General features: G+C 36.7%; 2 protein-coding genes across 2 annotated transcripts in view; one reads left to right on the top strand and one right to left on the bottom strand.

The window, feature by feature from the left end:
* chas (chascon) overlaps window positions 1-21,118 on the top strand; it is a 254,883-nt gene that overhangs the window by 39,046 nt on the left and 194,719 nt on the right. The gene's annotated exons all lie outside the window — the stretch shown is intronic.
* On the bottom strand, window positions 19,742-20,956 carry LOC145694295 (uncharacterized). The gene has a single exon (XM_081770383.1). The coding sequence runs from the start codon at window positions 20,954-20,956 to the stop codon at window positions 19,742-19,744; it is 1,215 nt and encodes a 404-aa protein (XP_081626509.1).

Genomic DNA, 21,118 nt, shown 5'->3' with positions numbered 1-21,118 from the left:
AAGAATTTCATATCCACTAGGTTAAAGTTGTACTGCGATAATACTGGTAACTCTTATCGAGCGAAACAGAGATTTCCCCTGGGCCAAACACTGAAATTATCACTGATCTCAGGGTATGAAGAACAAGAGGAAAACTTAAAAGCACGTACATAATGTATCTTTATTTTTATCTTTCTACTTATATTTCATTGTTATTATTTTAAGTATTCTGCCTTTTGGCAGATTCTGAGATTAATGACGTTTTTTTTTTTTTTTTAATGTTTCTGTCTGGAAACGTTTCTTCCATGTTTCTCGATCTTCAGCTTTCTCTTCCGCCAAATGAGCTTCGTGGTGGACAAACACCGTGTGCATGGGTTTTCTCAAGGTTCTCCCGTTTCCTCCCACTTTCTTCATTCCACCATTTCATTCATTACTCATCATCACCGTCTCTTTGAGCCTAACCGGCATAATCGTGGGACAAAGATTTCATTCCATATTTTCAGCTTCCTCTTATTACTCCCATTATTTTCTTCTATTCTTCAAATCGTCCATCAGCTGTTCTTCCTACAAAGGATGCTGGGTAAAAGCGTCCTCTTCTCTCCTATCCGTTTTAAAACATCTTCGTTTGTTACTCTCTCTGTCCATTTCATCTTCTCCATCTTCCTCCAACACCACATTTCGAAGCTCTCCAAATATTTCTTCTCTAACTTCCCTAATGTCCAAGTCTCTGAACCATACAATCCAATGCTCTATAGGCTATATAACACTTGACCAACTTCTTCTTAAGTCCAATATTGAGCCTGCTAGTTAAGAGTGATCTTTTCTTGTTGAATGCGTCTTTGGCTATGGGAGTTCTTGACCTGATCTCTTTCGTACAGTAAGCGTTTTCGTCAAAATACTTCACAGATACTTGAAATTATCGACCTCTTCAAGTACTCTTTGTTCTACTCTGACCCGTATATTCTTGTATATTTGTATAACAAGAAGTTTTGTAGTACTTATTCTACAACAGATGGAGCTCCGTGTGGCTAAATGGTTAGCATACATATCTTCGAAATGGGAGACTAGGGTTCGATTCCAGTGGAAGCCCATGTGCTTCAGATAAGATGTTAAGCTGTATGTCCATGTTTCAAATAGTCTTGCTTCTGAACAGAACGCTAAGCCCCAATATGGAGATGTTTTCATGTGACAGGTCCATATTCAAGGGTTTATTTATGAATTGAGATGACGTCTTATATTTTATAAAGTAAAGGATTGGTCGCCACTTCAAACCTCTTTCAGGACAGGCCATGAATTCCAAAGTTTGACTACAGAGGTGACTGCACTTCTTTTTCGGCACTCATAGAGGTGGCATAGTAGTAGAATGATGTAGAGGTGATTCTAAGGTTTTCCTAGGTATATCAGTGATAGCCAAACGGTGTCTGTGAGCAGGATCCGTCCTCAAAATGATTTGTTTCTTTTTTTATATCCATAAATAACAGTGAATTGACACTTTTTAACTATGAAAATATTTCCTTAGCCTTTTTAGTACCATGGCTTTTCTGCAAAGTGAAGCGGTTGGTACTTTTATTATTATTATTATTATTATTATTATTATTATTATTATTATTATTATTATTATTATTATTATTATTATTATTATTATTATTATTATTATTATTAAGATATTTCGTGTAGTTACTGTCAAATATTTGTAGCTCAGACCATAATTGACGCAGAGACATAAAATTAAAAGCAGGATGCGTAGAATATAACAAAGGTCCACAAAGTGTATTACTTACGCATATTTAGAGAACCATCGCCTTAGGGAAGTGGAAGGAAAATGAAAAATGACCCCGAAATCTGGTTTTTATTTTGTTCTGACCCGTGGTGTGTTATTACATTGGTCACACTGATAAATATAATAGGTATTATAACAATATCTCCGTCGCCTTAGAATCAACTATATGGACACCCAGGCAAGTATATATTACCAGTAAGATTAAAAACAGAAATTACTATATAGCTACTAAACATTACAATGTTTGTAAAATAATTACCTATGTACTTTTGCACAAATTATAAGCTGGAAGCTCATATGAATACGATTGTATTTGTATGACGCTGTTCACATTGATTGTGGTGAAAGCTTAAGAGCTGTGTCGCCAGGCATAATCATAGCTAATGGTTTTGAACCTTTAGAGTTGATCCCAAAAGGCGGGGGTCTTTGGCCTTCAAATAACAATAGGGTTTGTCTGAATGCTACTGTTTTGCATTTTGAATGGAGCATATCGTCAATTGCCTGCACTTAGCACCACCTGCAGATAACCCAACAATGCACCATAAGCACAGACAGTCACTTTTCATAGAACCAAAAGGTCAGATACGGTTTGTTACAACAATATAAAAACTAATAAGCTGTTGCATTGAGAAGCAGAACACAAAAGGATGCTGCTTGCTTCAGTTCCAAAGAAAATCTTGAAGAATGGCCGCTTCCACTTTAGTCCATCTGCAACAGGGCAACTCCCACACAGTAAGGAGTGCCTCGCAGAATCCCTAATGCCAAACAAGGTTTTGCATACGAATACAACTTGCTCTGCCATAACTCTTAGCTAACGACAACAGTAAACATACAAAGCGAGTCTCTGTTTATTCTCTTCAAAATCTCTTGACAACAGCCATCATTAGTTGGCTCTTACGAGGAAGGGATTTTATTATTTTCGGATCAAAATTTGCCGAATTTACTTCAGTGTAATGAGCACTCTCTGGCTGAATTTTGCCTCCGACATCAGAGAGCACACGGCAACAGAGTACAAAAGTTTTTTTTTTAAACTGTCTTTTCTAGCATTTTTACGGATATTAAAAAGGTTAAGGTCCTAGCACCATAGTCATCTATATCACTAGGTTTGTTGTTTGTAGAAACGGTATTAAATTGAGGAGGAGAGCGCAACAGTGGTCTAACCCACACTTTAAAAATGAAGAAAAATCAAGTTAAACACATCTGTTTTTTTTTGCATATACAATATATGACACATTCAACCACTTGTTGTTGCTTTTGATATATTGTATATACGAAAAGCACATGTGTTTAACTTTACCTTGATTTTTCTCCATTTTTAAACAATGTGAGTTAGATCACTGTTGCGCTCTCCTCCTCAATTGCTAATTAATTACACAAGTTACAGCATTTAGTGTAACCAAAATGGTGTGGTCATGAGTCTGAATTGTCTGATCTAAATTTTTATTTTTAAATTAAAAAACTGTTCTAAATAAATAATGATATTGGCGCCGGAAATGTTGCACATGCTTTATGTGTTATAAGAACCCACAAATAATATAAATTGTTAAGAATAAAAAGAGAAAGTATAACAAGTGAGTTTCGTTGCAAAGTTAAGAAATTGCGGTAAACTTCAAAATTATGTGAATTCGATTTTGAAACAAATTTGCAATTTCCGACAAACGAAACCTTTTAACTAACAAATTCCATCGCTTCCAGTCTTAGTAGACAGACACAGGAAAAGATGGAATATTTTCTTAAGACATTGAATTGATTCAAAAAAAAAAAAAAGACAAAACCTTTGTTGTTATATGTTATTTTATGGATGAAACCGGAAAGGGTTAATTGCTATCACTTTCAGTTTGAGTACTGTTGATGCTTAACGGAGGAGGTGGAACCTATTTTTTTTTTGGCCGCATTATGTCTAATTCGTTTGTAACGGTCATACCGTCAATGTACATCTTTATTCGGAACAGTTGGAGCAGATGCGTACTCACTACTCCAAGAATGTGTAATATTGGTAAACCAAAAGTCCCTGCTATAACAGGATAACGAAAAAAAAAAAAAAACACACACACACACAACACAAATCAGAAACTTGATGGCATGGAACTGATACAACACTTGGCATATAGTCCTGACCTTGGCCCTTCGAATTACTATCTATTTCGGTCCATGGTGCACTTACTGAAATCACGATGTTTCATCAACCAGCAGGAGGTGGGAAGTAGCACTGACTGACTTATTTGCTTCTAAGGACAAGATATGTTGTATCGACGTGGAACGATAAACTGGAAGGAAAGTGGCTGCCGAGAGCAACACGAGGCGATATACTTTGAAAATGAAATGAAATAAAATCTGTAAGTTTTACGTCCCATGGTTATGCCGGTTAGGCTAAAGGAGACGGTGATGATGAGAGATGAGTGAAATGGTGGAATGAAGAAAGTGGGAGAACCCCGAGAAAACCCACGACTACGGTGTTTGTAGGGCTTTATTTTGAATGCTAACCTGGTTTCATTGTACTGCACTAAATACATGTGTGTTGTGTACTGGAGAACTAACCTTGACAGCGAAATTCTGCTTTCAGATTTGAATTTCCAGCTGTGAAATCGTATAGAATTACTGATTTTCACTCCAGAGATAATACCCTTGTAACACAGTGAGAGAAACTGTCAGGTACTTACAAGGGAAGCAATCAAACTCCTCTACGAGTATCACATTGAAACTTACATAAGTGGAAGGACATGTTGAAAGATGGTAACATGCTTATTCCGACGATTTGCAACGTCGTCAAACATCAAGTATAATGATCGTTCCTCATAGCCCCTGAAAGTTATGTACTCTGGTCATACATGCCGTGGATGGGATATGAATCTGATACACTTGAACTTGTTTTCGCACGAAGACAAATATTGCAAACTCAAGATAGTAACAGTCGGTGGTGATTGTGATTCTGGTACGTCATTGATGAGAATCGATGTCAAATGGAACACGATTTGCGATCGTTACTTCCAAACGAACACATTTACCCGATGGAGAAAAGGGACACGCTGAATCCACAACGCAAAATTGGCTTTCTATGGTTATTATTATTGTTATTAATATGACTATTATTATAATTATTATTATTATTATTATTATTATTATTATTATTATTAGTAGTAGTAGTAGTAGTAGTAGTAGTAGTAGTAGTAGTATGATTAGTATTATTAATATTACTAGGTAGTAGTATGATGAGTAAAAATTACAATAATGAGAAGAAGACAACAAAGGTATTGTTGGGCCCGTTTAGTAACGAAGGACTTCCACCCGTCTTTATTGTCCTCTAGCAATTCTATAAAGGTTTGAAAGTCTACAAACAACCATACTCCAGCCGGTATTCGAAGTCGGGGCCCTGGAGTAATTGTTGTTTAGATAATTGGCTGCTTGGTATATGTCTTACCTTTGGGCATTTTACCCCCGCTATACGCTAATAATGGTGTATATTATGATTGAATTTTTCGTTATTGAAGACGGACAAATTGTTTTAAAACTAGATTAACTATGAACCGTTCTCTTTCTCTTTCTGTTTCCATCGATTGCAAAGGTGCTTTCTGTCTAGGATTCCTAACTCAATATTATGTATCTACTTTTAATAGACGGTCACGTTGAAAGCCCTCGTGGGCAATGATGTCGATATCAGTTGGAATAATTAAAATGATCGTTCGCAATTTTTTACCAAGCAGCCAAACAACAATTTCGTTTTTCGTCGAGCACTCTTTGTTCGTAAGTTTTACCCAAACCACGACATAATTATCGTTTCCACACCCACCCTACTTGCCATGTTTGGCTCATGTAAACTTCTTCCTTTTTTCCAAAGATGAAGCTAAAGCTGATAGGTTATCGCTTTCATATCGGTGCCGAGATACAACGCGAATCGCCAAAGGTTCTGGCTTTGCTGACATAGCAGGACTTCAAGGCCGCATTCAGGACAGACACTGGAACCGTTCCATTGTTGTCTTGCTGCCCAAAGCATTTCGTCGGCGATGGTGTTCAATGTTAAGTAATTAGTATATTTTCTATCCACAGAGCTATTCTTGGAACTTTGTCTTCAGTTCTCTCCTACACAATTACGTACTGCGTACTGACAATTGTGTACTGACAATTAGTAGTAAACATATAACAGTACAAATCACGCATGCTATTACATATTGTATATTCTTATTAGCGGGCCCGACGAACGTAAGTAAGGGTACCCTATTGTATTCACGTGGTTCCTAAACAACCTGTCGTTCATCTCCGGAACCGGACGTGAGGTCGAAAAATGGATTCCATATGTAGAATCCTGATTGAGGGGAGACAAGAACGAATATAATTCGATTCCGATTGGCCACTTCCGATTGGATTTCCAGAGGTCACGTCCGGCCCAAAGTGACCAAATCGGGATCAAAATATATTCTTTGTCGTCTCCATCCGATCAAGATTCCACATATGGAATCCATTTTCCGATCTCACTTCCGGTTCCAACGATTAACAGGTGGGTACATGTAGACAATTTCCGGTTGGAAGTGACCACTCGAACGTTGGGCCAACCTATATATATTCTTACTCCTTATGACCTGGAGACACAGAATATGTGAATCCGGCTGCCCTGCAACCATTTCCGGTCCGAAATTTCCAACCGGAAATGAGATCAATCTGCATATATTCGTGCTCATAATGACCTGTCAACTCCAAATATATGGTTTCGTCAGTCGACCTCTTTCTGCTGCTCAGAAATTACTTCCGGTTACATCTGACAAATTTGTAGATAGCTCTCCAGGCCCGCTTATATTTGGCTGTGAATCCCAATGTCACCCACTAGGTTGCTATTATTATTATTATTATGTCTTTGTCGTCTTCTTCGTCTTCTTCCAGACCTGATGATCGTGTGGGTTGAGGCGTCAAGCCAGCGATTCCGAGGTCCCGGCTTCGAATCCTGGCTGGGTATGGTTATTTGTGGATGTTAAACCCTTCATAGCAGTGCTAGAGGACAATCAAGACGGGCCAAAATCCTTCGTTACTGAACGAGCCCAACAATACCTTTGTTGTTGTCTTCTTCTCATTATTATTACTTGTTACTCATCATACTACTTCTACTACTACTACTATTACTATTAATAATAATAATTTAATACTAATCGTCATAGAAAGCCATTTTTGCGTTGTGGATTCAGCATGCTCCTTTTCTCCATTGAGTAAAAGTGTTCATTTGGAACTAACGATCACAAATCGTGTTCCATTTGACATCGATTCTCATCAATGACGTACCAGAATCACAATCACCGCCGACTGTTATTATCTTGAGTTTGCAATATTTGTCTTCGTGCGAAAACAAGTTCCAGTATATCAGATTCATATCCCGTGGAAGACGTGTATGACCAGAGTACATAACTTTCAGGGGCTATGGGGAACGATCATTATACTTGATGTTTGACGACGTTGCGAATCGTCGGAATAAGCATGTTTCCATCTTTCAACATGTCCTTCCACTTGTGAAAGTTTTAATGTGATACTCGTACAGAAGTTGGATAGCTTCCCTTGTTAGTAAGTTGATTAGAGCTTTCATTTCTAATGAGATCTTCAGCTTCTTCTATTTGTAGTGGAAATACACAAATTTATTTAAAATAATAATCTGTAAAAAAGTATGAAATGAATTTTTATGAGAATTGGGGAAAATGATGTGTTGAAAAATTGGAGAACATCCTGGAGATAAAATTTAAGACGAAATGCGAAAAAGAAGACCGATTCAGATTCAGTGATTCTGTATTTCTAGTCTTGCATCTAAAAAGTTTAAACAGGATTTATATACAGAATAGAGATATTTCTCAGAAATTTATGTTTTTCTTTTCAAATGTATTTATCAGTTTCAGCATTATATGTATAGTATCTGGCAACCTTACTTCAAACTATGTTTGCCTGCAAGAAGAGCATCGAATATCTGTTTATATTGGAGAGTATCTTCTTTCTATCCTTAACCATAGGTTGATGGGCAACTTGGACATTTTTTAAAACTTTTCTCTCTCTTGAGAGAGCTGTTTTATACTTTGATAAGGTATCTTCTTCGTAACTGCATCTAGATATTCTATCCTTGGTCTTCCTCTTCCTGGTTTTCCTTCTGCCTTTCCCTCTATCAGCACAGTGATCCAATTGGAGTGATGAATAAGATGGATAAGTATATTGTTTATTCTTTTTCCTATTATCTTCAAGATGTGTCGTCCTTTATTAGCTTCCTTTAGGACGTCTTCATTCCTTTTACTTTCGGTCCATGGTATGTGCAGCGTTCTGAGCCAACACCACATTTCAAATGCTTCCAGCCGTGTGGACTTTGTGGTGAACACACACCATGCTCGTGGGTTTTCTCGGGGTTCTCCAATTTCCTCCCCACTTTCTTCATTCCACCATTTCACTCATTATCACCGTCTCCTTTAGCCTAACCGGCATAACCGTAGAACGTTAAACTTAAAGATTTCATTTCATTTTTTCAAATGCTTCCAGCTTGGAGAGTATACAGAAGCCAAAAACAAATAAGTGAATGATAGAAAGGCTTGGAGGAGATAAAATCATTGCTTAATAAATTGCAGAGGAACGGCTTACATAAAAATGTATCATTCTTGTGCTTCATGGATGAGTACGAGGAGTTGATGAGAGAATATGAATTGCCATTGTTAATAGAGCATGAATGATGTCTACACTCACCTAAAGCTTCTGATGAAATGGCTCAAGAACGACGACATAAGAAACATTGTAGATCTTGCAACATTCTGTTATCACATACGAAAAGAAAGAGAAATAAATCATTGTTCATGTTGTTTGTTGTGGGAAAATATTCTAGTTGTCATCAATCGCTATCATAAACTTTTTCTTGTTGTAAGAAGTTCGAGAACGTTCCACTGAAATGAACAGTGTAACATATTCCTAGAAGAGCGCAGGTGACTACCTAGAGACGGAGATCGAAGGCTAATTAATTAATGGGAGTTTAGATTTAAGATTAAGAATTACATTTTTGGGCTTTCGGTGTCTATGGCCATGTTAGCCCGTAACATGTAAAGGATGACATCATTTAGTGATCACAAGGAAGAAAGGATTGGGGAAGGATGGAAGAGGCCTGGGTCCTATGAGTTAGGTACCATGCCAGTATTTGCCTGATGTAATGAGGAAAATGCAGGAAAACCTCACTTATGATGGCTAGCCTCACTTTGGTGTCCCCACCGGGAATCGAACCCGGGACCTCTTGCACCAAAGACGAGAACGTTAGCTACTACGCTATGCGGGACCACTTAATTAGAGTTTAACGAAGATGTCATCGAAGAGGCTATTTGTTCCTGTCACGATGACATAAGTGGTCAAAACACTACTTACACAAGTGCTAACAAGTTTAACAACAAAGATTTTAAAATAGCGATCGAAGGAGCACAGCGATTCAATAGTAGAACATTCACCTTTAGAGTAAGGGTTTCCTAATTCGATCCCAAGCCACGTCAGTTTTTGGTGGACAACATTGTGTCCATGAGTTTCCTCGTAGTTCTCTTGTTTCCTCCCACTTTCTTATTCCACCAATGATTTCACTATTATTCATTTACATTAATCATTAGTCTAAAAGTTATGTCCGTCTGATCTAAAACAAGATAAAACAATAACAATAATACAGTAAAATAAATAGCAAGCCAATGCACGAAAATGAATAAGCTTAGAGAATTTTCTTAGGCTTCACATCCGAAATGGAAATCACAGAACACCCAATAAGAGCAACTCATTTCCCCGAGGCACGGCTAAAACCATTACGCAGCCCCAACCGTTTTCTAAACTCTGAGCATTCGGTATATTTCAAAACAATGTGCTGAATACTTTCTGCTTTTTTTTTTTTTTTTTTTTTTTTTAAAGTGATTTCCTCTTACAAATTCGAAATGTCGTGGAATCCTGGGCCACAATACCTTTGTCTACAGGGACTTGTGCTTCCCGAATTCATTGATAAAGATAAAGCCTGTGAATGATAGACTTCCATTCGATTTACAGAGTAACAAGACTATGAATAATAATTCCATGTTTCAAGCCAAGGACCAAAATCAAACCAATTGTTGTATGTACATTCCCCCCAACAGACTCTGAAGGTCTGACACTTTCCCTCGCACTCCTTACGTAATTGTTGGTTTCTTCATTAATGCTGTGAGAATCATCTGTCTGCCTGAGAACCAGGCCGTGATAGTTCCCGGAGCCTCCAGTTCAGCTGAACAACCAAGTGTCTCCAGTGACAGAAGGCATTGTGTTCCAACGGATGTCCATCGAGAAGCGAACTCACGGTATTTCACATTGCGTAATTCGCAACATTCAATTCTCTCAAACTGTTATGTTAATATGATATATATATATATATACATGGAGCTACTGTATGTAATACCACTCCTCCAATTCACAATCAACTCTTGCAATTTACAATATGGCACTTATGTTGCGAAAGGAATTGACTGGAATAATATGAAGTCGCGATGATAATACTCAAGAGTATTTTATTTTCTATACTACAGTTCTCAGAATACCGAAATAAAGTAAATGTTGTGATATGTAGCGGTTTCTAGACATTACAATGAGAAGACTGAAAGTTCATCAGTTTCCGAAGATGAATGTTTAAAAATGTGATGGGAAAATGAAATGAAATTTTTGAGTTTTACGTCCCACGATTATGCCGGTTAGGCTAAAGGAGACGGTGATAATGAGTAATGAATGAAATGGTGGAATAAAGGAAGTGGGAGGAAACGGAAGAACCCGGAGAAAACCCACGCACACGGTGTTTGTCCACCACAAAGTTCACTTGGCGGGAGCAGGGTATAAACCCCGAACCCCAAGCACCAGAGGTGAACGCTCTACCACTGAGCCACCGCGGCCCCAAAAATGTGATGGGGAAGAAGAATGAATGACAGTAACAATGGCATCCGTATATATATATATATATATATATATATATATATATATATATATATATATATATATATATATATATATATATAATGGAACACAATGCAAAAAACGAAATGACTACTCTACTTTATAAGTGTGATTAGTAACGAAACTGTACGTGTCAGTTTAGAATCGGAACATTTTAACTCCTTATTTGGCATCTGGAAAAATTAAATGAAATCTTTTACTTTAACGTCCTACGATTATGTCTATTAGGCTAAGGGAGACGGATGATTTAGGCAAATGAATGATAATGGAAGAATTGGTGGAATGAGAAAGTGGAAGGAAACGAGAGTACTCCGAGAAAACCGACGGACACATGTTGTCCACCACAAACTTATTTGGCCGGGGATCGAATCAGGGACCCATGTAACAGAGGTAAACGCTCTACCACTGAGCCACAGTGCCCCTTTGGCATATGTAGTTCCATGCTTCGAAAAACCCAATATTTTCGTGAATTGTAATGAATTCATTTAGAGTCTACTTGTTTCTGTTCATTTGTTTTGTATATAAGACTTAATGAAAAAATGCTTAAATCTCCGAGAGCCTACAGTTAGGTTGGACGAAGAATTAAAATGTGGTTCAAGAAGGAAGTGTTTCTCTTTCTGTTACATGTTTCTCTGTTCACTGGGTTTCCATACAGTGTAAATGCAAAGGAGCTGAAAATGATTCTACCACGGAATCCCTCTCAATATGTCACTTCAAGGAGAAGACATATTTTAAAATAAACTTTAACCACAAATTTCTTTTCAAAAACTTTCTATAAAATAGTTAAACGTTCTGTATATTGTACTAAAGTTGTATAAGCAATTGAAATTGTTTTCATGTGTTTCTTAATGCTTGTCACTGTATATATATCTGCACAGCCATGGAACATAATTTTAAAAAAGTATTTCTCTCTCACAATCAGTAATTATTATTATTATTATTATTATTATTATTATTATTATTATTATTATTATTATTATTATTATTATTATTATTATTATTATTATTATTATTATTATTATTATTATTATTATTAATAATAATAATAATAATAATAATAATAATAATAAATATATACGTATGTAATAGAAATTTAGATTTATAAAGGTGACTTAGTGAAGAACATTCACTCTGGAATGAGGGGTCTCTGTTTCAATCTCAAGCCATGTTTGTTTATGGTGCTCTACATTGTTACCATTACATTCTTACTGTTCTCGCGATGCCTCCAACATTCTCATTCTACTAATTGTCTAATGATCATTAACTTTTATTTATCATCTGCTTTCTTTCACTTAAAGAGCGTAAACGTGGGGCGTTAAATTATTTTCTTTCTCTTTTTTCTAACTAAATAGATATCGTGTCATTGAATAATGAAAATTAGATGAATCCATTGCTTAATAGTAACAAATGAAAACAAACTCAACGGAAAAATGAGATGGCTGGAAAAGGCCAGGTATTTAATCTTTTATGTGATAAACGGTTTCGAAGAAAGTTTGAGACGAATATAAACTGGTATCCATCTTTGACAGGTACAGTAAACAGTTTGTCACAGGACAAAAATCTATTGCTGAGATTATGCTTCTGTGGCGACAAACTCCAAAGTTTTCTCAACCAAATAGCTACGAGAATTAAAGCCAGCTTCTACGATAAGACTTAGCATCCGTCTTTCTGTATATTCCATGATAAAGGTTGGATATTTATCAGATTTGGATGATATTTGTAATGTGATTTCACTAATATGTCTCAGAAATAAGAATTATGGAAGAATCATGCCATTAGCTATGGATGATTTGATACATTATGAGACATGGAAGAATCACGATATTTTACTTATGGAAGAATATATGAGTAGAGAAAGGTCGCAACTGAAATATACAGCCCAGCAATAACAGATCTATGGAGGAATTGAAAAGTTTGATTCAGAATAGGGTAGAATGGAAAGCTGAGTCAAATCAGTCAAAAGATTGTTGACCGAAGAAGAAAACTTCATTTAAAATTCTCCGGTTTTCATAACGTAAAACTAGGCTATAGTCTATATTTTTTGAATTAGTCAGAGACGCCTGGCAAAATAGCCCCCCCCCCCACTTTAGAAAATTGAAACTATGATTAGGTCATTCTTTTGTACTACGTTTGTACCATTTGTACAGAAAATATTTTCGTTTGTACCATTTTCCTTACAGGGTTACTTCAGAGGTCATCGGGGGAGGGCTATCTTGGCGCCAAGATACCTCCCCCCCCCCGTATCACAGCACAAAAAATTGAAATACACCATTCGAAAGCAAATCGTTTGTACCGTTCGTACCGAAAAAAGTTTTGTTTGTGCCCTAAGAATTTTCGAGAAAGAGGGGATGACATTTGGGGGCCTATCTTGGCGCCAAGATACCCCCCTCCCCGTTGACCTCTCAAGTAACCCTATAAGGAAAATGGTACAAACGAAAATATTTTCGGTACAAACGTAGTACAAACGAATGACCTAGTCATTGTTTCAATTTTCTAAAGTGGGGGGGGGGGTTATCTTGCCATACGTTAGTCAGAGTCAAGGAAATGAGTTCACTTGTAGTTTAGGATACATGTTGAACGACAAATTGTCTAAAAATTTACCAGATTTTTTAAGAAACATGACGTGTGCTTTCCGTGACGATAGCTTAATTACTTGAAGCTCAACTAATTCAATGACAAAGATCGAATTTACAAGTCAATTAAAAAAGAAATCTTTAACAGTAATTTATAATTGGAATTTCATAAAATATTTGAAACATTTTCTTTTATAATATTAAATTATTGCATTAAATAGGTTAAAGGGATAAGTGAATAAAGGGAAATGAGGTGAAATCTTTCAACTTAAGAAAAACATATTTCACTTGCTTCTACAATGTACGGATCTGTTAAATAGTTAAGATTATACTCATTTCAATTATTATCTTTGTATTTTGGAAGTGTTTTAGGAGTATCTCAAGCACAATTTGTATCTCAAGCATGTGTGGTTATGAAGATATAAACCTGGAACAGGATAAATTCGTGGAAAGCTTTAGGTTTGACTGCTTTATCTTGGATATTTGATTTAGGATCGCCTTCAGTGTAATGTGTGTATTCACATATTCTTTCGCTTCTGACTACCTGCATTAATAACACCTTTAAATCCTTTTTATCACAACTTGATTTCTTTGTTGTGGAGAAGCATTGTCAGATGGAAATACAAGATTTATGTCTAATTTTAATGTTTGCCTCCGCCCTCTTGTGAATACGGACGCCGGTTGCATAACGTTTGCCATGAGCAACTGTGAAGCAATGGAAGAATCGGAGCATCGCCTCCAAATGAAAGGAAAAGCAAAGATTCCTTTCTCCACACACAATGGAAGCTAAAACTACAGAGTTTGTGGCTTTATTTGGAAGAATCTAGTTGTAATGTAGAGCAACAATTGCCCGATACTTTAAATGTAATCAGGATGTGTTTTTAAAGTAGGTGTTGAGTCCTACTTGCAGGGAAAGAATTAGTATTTGGCAGTGGCGTATTTACGGGTGGCTATCAGACTCAAGCCTCCCCGAAATAAATTTGTTGGTGTTTTCGCATTCCACGTACAACAATAACCCTTCTTACCATTTCTAAGAATTTCATTGACTTTCCATTTTATTATGCTCTTTGTTCAGGATTAATACTATATTTGTCAAATTTCACTTCATGTAAGAACTGTGTTCTTTTTTTTTTTCTTTCGTTCATTCTGCTCTATTGTTTCTTTTTTTTTTAATTGTTACTTTCTTTCGCTTCTCCTATCATACTTTCGACCGTTGTTAGTTGTGATTCAAGTCGGCCGTCGTCAGTAACACCAAAATTAAGAGGAGCTGATAAGCGAAATAGGTGTTCCACACCAACTTGCACGGATATCATCATGGCGGGACTTTAGTTATTATAGCAAAGGAATATTTACATCGTGTAGTTATAAAGAAAGGTAAATGTTCGAATTAAAGACAATCAAGAGGGAGAATAAGTTGCCCGAAAATTAGGAAGGCCAAGAGGATGCTTCCTTTCTCTTCTATGAACAGAATAAAAGATTAGATTCATTGCTATATATATATATATATATATATATATATATATATATATATATATATATATATATATATATATATATATATATATATATATATATATATATATATATATATATATATATATATATATATATATATATATATATATATATATATATATATATATATATATATATTTGGTCTAGGAATTAATTCGTGCGGGAGGACAAGAGATGGCGCAACGAACGGAGCGTCCCACAGTTCCGTGTATCCACACATGTGTTGCAAACCCCTGTCATCGCGTATCGTTCGTAGTATAGGGCAGTGGATTAAAGCGTCAACAACACCAGTTTGTAGTTAAGTGAACATGGCGCAATTTGTGCCTGATAAAGTGTTTTTGCGGGGTGTCCTGCTGCATTACTTTAACATGCAGAAAAGTGCGACTGAAAGTCATCGTATTTTGGTGGAAGTGTATGGTGACCATGCTCTAGCTGAGCGAACGTGTCAGAAGTGGTTTGCACGGTTTAGAAGTGGTGATTTCGGCTTGGCAGACCAAGAGCGAGCTGGACAGCCAAAAAAATTTCAAGACGAAGAATTGACAGCATTGCTCGAGCAGGATTCGTGTCAAACGCAGGAACAACTTGCAGCAGCATTAGGCGTTGATCAAACAACAGTCTCCAAACGCTTGAAAGCCATGGGAATGATTCAAAAGATGTCACATTGGGTTCCACATGAATTGAAAGACAGAGACGTTGAAAGACGAAAAACCATTTGCGAATTGCTGCTTCAACGACAGAGCAGAAAGGGGTTTCTGCATCGAATTATTACGGGTGATGAGAAGTGGATCCATTACGAGAACCCTAAACGAAAAAAGGCCTGGGTGAAACCAGGTGAACCAGGTCCATCACAACCAAAACGAGATATTCACTGTGCAAAGGTTATGCTGTGCATATGGTGGGATATGAAAGGTGTGGTGTACTATGAGCTGCTGCAACCGGGTGAAACTATGAATGGAGAACGAAATCGACGACAATTAATGCGTTTGAAGCAAGCTCTGGCCAGAACACGACCAGAATGGGAGAACAGACATGATAAACTTATTGTTCAACATGATAACGCTCGCCCACATGTCGCAAAACCGGTCAAAACCTATTTAGAAAATGTCGGATGGGAAGTTTTACCCCACCCGCCGTATTCACCAGACGTTGCTCCTTCGGACTACTACTTGTTCGATTGCATGAACAACGATTTGATTGGACAGCGGTTTACTTCTTCAGAAGATATCGAAACATGGGTCTCTGACTGGATCGCTTCCAATGATGAGGACTTCTTTCGCCACGGAATCCGTACATTGCCTGACAGATGGGCGAAAGTGGTGGCTAGCGATGGACAATATTTTTCTTAAGGTATTTATGTATTTTGTGTTTGTACTACAGCTTCAATGTGTGCGTACCAACCGCACGAATTAATTCCTAGACCAAATATATATATATATATATATATATATATATATATATATATATATATATATATATATATATATATATATATATATATATATGTGTGTGTGTGTGTGTGTGTATCATATCACGTAAGATTCACCGTCTGCAATTCTTGTCATTAAAACTTCAATTTATGCATAAATTAAAATATATTTCATTCTCAAATTCAGGTGAGCAATTGTCCCCAGCTTCCTCATGTTGCGCATAAACCCCGAAACAAAATCCTAAATACGCCACTGGTATTTAGGTTAGCAAAAACACCATGATATATAACGGACACTTTTTAATTTCCAAGTATTTGCATTTACCATCCACAGTGGCACCATCATACAGTCCGAGCAGTTACCTGTTCCTCTCTGGCAATAATTTGTCACTAGAGGTTTTGTCCCATTTCGATCGACATGTCGTGACTTAAATATGGTTCGTAGAGTGGAGAGATACCGGAAAATGTTAAGTTCTTTGATGGTGCAGTAATTTCCTCAACTGTCGATGAGATAAGCAACTGTGTATTAGATTTCCTTAGCAAACTGAAAGGTAAAATATTAATCTAATAAATCTGCTGGGTAAATAGATCATTGTCCAAGGAAATAAGATTACTATTTTTAATGACCGAGTTTGGCTACGGTCTCGTTATGTGATAGTTTCTTTCTCGGTAACCACTGGCTTGATCTGAATCAGATTTGATGAGAAAATAACCCATCATCTAAGGCACAAAGATCACTATGTTTGGTGATCGTGCTCGTTAGAGACAGGCTCAGCTCAGCTCGGCTCTTCTTGTATGAGGTACTTTATTCCTCGGTACCTACTGGCGGATCTGAACGAAAATTAATGGACAAGCAGTACGGTAACAGAAGCTTAAAGCTTTGCACATTGGCAATTCCTTTCACCTCGCTTTGTTCAAGCTACAGATATACCACATTGACTTGACACCTAGTCTTCTGTTCCAAGCGATGCTATCACCTGAAGGAATTCCACTCCCTTTCGCGAAGTTTATCCCGTTTAGCAACAACTGAACCCTTATTGGCTCAATGCGTGAGTGTGAGCTTTAGTTCCCATTTTTGCCACGGCTCAAGACATTCTGGCAGCGCTATATCTAGGATAATGAAGAAGAAGTACAAAGTATAAGAAAATGAAGCCATGACAATAGATAATAAATAATTCTTATTTTTATAATATAAAGAATTCAAAATTATTATCCTGACAAAATTGATTTCATCCTAAAACAAACAAGTTAATAAGATAAAGATACGGCGTCCGGTTCGAACCGGCAAAGTGGCTCGGATTTGCATGACCTCGCCATATAGAGAAGTGCAGGTACGCCATCTAAGTTACAGTTCTTTCTTAGTCACATATACCGTTTGCTTTAATCAATACTAAACGTGTAGTAATATACTATGAGATACGCGAAATTCTGCACATCAGTTGAGAATCTTGCTCTTTATCACCCACCCCCAATGCTTCCAAGAAGATGATGTGGCCAAGAGTATGCTAGGGTTGTCTGTACTCTTTAGATTTCCTACAGGTACTCCTTTCTACAAGCATAATCGTGGGACGTTAAACTGAAAGATTTCATTTGATTTTTTTTTTCATTTGAACAAGTTCAGAACGAGAGAATAAATTCCGCCCCTATCGGTGATCGAACACACGCCTTAAGAGTTGTAGATATAGTGCTATAGATATTTCAATATATCGATGAATCCAAACATGTTTCAAATTTCGGTATCAGTTTTTTTTTTTTTTTTTTTTTTTTTTTTTTTTTTTTTTTTACTGACCGAAATATCGAATTTTATGTTTCGATTTTTCAATATATCGATCAAGTTTCAATGTTTTGTCGATATGGATTTTCGATGTTCAAATCCGGATGTCACACATCTCTAAGTAAGTTCGGCAACTCTTGACAAGTTAATAGCTACGCTCTAGAAATAATGTATTTGTTTCTATATTTGGATATTCAATTAGAGACTCATACTGTGTAGCTGCAAATTTAAGGGGGCAGACTACTAAATATGTTTCAAAAGCTAACAATTTTTCTTTTGCCAGTTTTTCGTAAATGAAAAGAGATAATGAAAGGTAACTTAACACAATAATAGATAATGTTATTCTACACCCGAAAATATGAATCAAAAGAATTTTCAGTGTTGCCACCCATAGAAATTACAGTGTGACAAGAATTTGAATTACCCAAAAATCTAGGTTTTGGCAGCGACTAGAAAAATGAACTAAACGGCAATTGATGACTTATCATGCTGTCTGTGTTCCTTGTTAATTACTTTTTAAATAATATTTGTATTTTAATTCTACTGATAATTAAAAATTATTTATTTTGTACTCTTTATTACAAAATAAATACAAATATTATTTAAAAAGTAGTTAAAAAGGAAGACAGACAGTATGATAAGTCATTAATTGCCGTTGAGTGTTGCAATGAAGTAGTTCACTATTTCTAGTTCTTCTTGCAGGTACCCGAATATTAAATTTAGAGATTAGTTCTTCAGTTCTAAGTTTCCCATTTAGAATTCTATGAAGAAACATCATATCAAATAGCATGCGACGAGATGATGGTGTACGGATGCCAAGAACAGTCAACAATTCAGGTTTACTTAAACAGCGTACAGAAGGTATTCTTTTCCTGACAATGGCAAGAAAGAAATTTAGAACTGAATCAATGCGAGAGAGATTTGATACGCTAGCCATACTCCAAATGGTGGAACAGTACTCTATTTTGGTTGAAATAAACATTTTATAGAATATACTTAAGGCTGTAATATCCCTGATCTCTGTAAACCTGTACAGGAGACCTAATAATCGCATAGCACTCTTGGTCATGGCAGCAATGTGATCAGTAAACAGAAGTCTTTCGTCGAACACAACCCCGAGATCCTTCTGAGATGAGACCTTAGCAATAGGATCATCTCCAATGAAGTAGGTAGAAGGGATTTTGCTTTTCTTTAATGAAAATGTAATAGTAGAAGATTTTAAGGGATTTACTTTTAGATTCCACATGCTACACCAGTCCAGAAGATCTGAGAGGTTTTTTTGCAGCTCAATTACATCTTGAGCTGTCCTAATTTCCCGAAATAATTTGCAGTCGTCAGCAAAGAGAAGAATTTTGGTATCAGATAACATAAGATAAGACGGGAGATCATCTATGAAGAGAAGGAAAAGAAGTGGGCCCAGAACACTACCCTGCGGAACACCAGAGAGAAAAGGAACAAAATTCGAAGCAGATCCAGAGAGAACAACACGTTGTTCACGTTCGGTGAGATAGTCTCGTAACAATGAGAAGAAGTTGCCGTGAATATTAAATCTATGTGCTAGTTTATGAAGAAGAAGCTTAGTGTCAATGCGATCAAAAGCTTTAGTTAGGTCTAGATAGATTACATCAAGTTGTGTATTATTGGATAGAGATTTAACTGCTTCCGAAAGTAATAAAGATAAATTTGTGAGAGTAGAACTGCCAGGAAGAAAGCCATGTTGAGCAGGATCTAAGTAGGGTGAAACAAATTTATGCAATCTATCTTTGATTATTTTCTCGCACAGAAAGGATGGGCAAGAGAGAAATGGGTCTGTATGATGAAACATTGTTCGCGCTGCCAGATTTCAAAATAGGTACAATATTAGCCTGTTTCCACGATCTAGGGAAAACACCTTCACTAAAGCATCTATTTAAAAATTGTGATAAAGGATTGGCCAGAGATTCTGCAGTATTACGTAAGAAGATTGAACTGATATTGTCAGGACCAGGAGAACGATTCAAAGGTAAAGAAGAAAGAAGATGCATTACCTCGTCAGGAGAAGCACTGAGTGAAGACAACGAGTGTGAACAAACTTGCTGAACAGGGGGAAGCGGCGTAGGAGTAGTCTGAACACAAAAATTCTTGTAGAAATAATCACTAAAAATATGAACTCTATTTTCACCAGTTGCTACAATCGAGTCGTGAAAAATTTCTTCAGGGATGCGGGAAGCACTTCTTCTTGAATTTATGAGGGACCAAAATCTGTTTGGATTTGTAGAAATATCAGATGTTATACTGGCAATATAGTTTTCATATTTTATTTTAAGCAACTGTTTTGAGTAACGTCTTATCTCATAAAATGTCTTATATGTATTCTCATTTGGATGTTGCTTCCACAGTGACCATGACAGTTTTTTGTTTTTTAAAACAGATCGCGCCTCCGAATCAAACCATGGAGGGTACCTACTAGACTTACATTTCTTTTTAGGAACAAAGTCTTCACATACTGCATGTACAATATCATTGAGGAAATCCAGGGCTTCATTGACAGAACCCACTTCAAGAATGTCCCATGGAATAAGAGATAGGATACAATTAATGTCAACCCAAGGGGCTTTCCTCCACAGGGGAGCTCGATGCTTACTAGATGAGTAACATTTCTTTATTGTGTGAACTTTTTTTATGTGGAATAAGGCCTCCAAGCTCTGATGATCAGAAGAGAACCGATTAAGTGATGGAGTGATAACACATTTATCGAGCGAAGACAACACATAGTCTAGTATCCTATTTCCTCTTGTATTGTACATATTATGTTGGGCGAGTCTCAGTCCATGAATAAAATTTTCCAGGAACCAAGTCTCTTGTAGGTCAGTGGGAATAGCTGTTCGTTCATCGGACCACTTGATGTGCATGTTGAAGTCACCAAAAAGTAAAACATCTCCTTCCGAAAGTGCAGCTAGTGTAGAATCCCGGCAGGCTTCCAGAAGAGCCATAGGACTAGTTTTGTGCGGACGATAAAAACAGCCAAAGTCGGTAAATGTTTCTAGCTACCAATGGAAAACCAATTACCTGGAGGAAGGAAGGGTAATTGACTGATAAATAGCTTTTTTAATCTCTAGATAACAGCTTGTGATACCAATAATCGCACCTCCCTG

This window comes from Thermobia domestica, chromosome 9, assembly GCF_964235325.1.
Source record: "Thermobia domestica chromosome 9, izTheDome1.hap1.1, whole genome shotgun sequence".
NCBI classification, from domain to species: Eukaryota; Metazoa; Arthropoda; class Insecta; order Zygentoma; family Lepismatidae; genus Thermobia; species Thermobia domestica.
Note: the sequence above shows the minus strand (reverse complement) of the source record. Positions and strands in the feature narration are given on the sequence as shown.

What these genes read in the sequence shown, in the direction of transcription:
- LOC145694295 (XM_081770383.1), bottom strand. Translation starts at nt 20,956, where the DNA reads ATGGCTCTTCTGGAAGCCTGCCGGGATTCTACACTAGCTGCACTTTCG.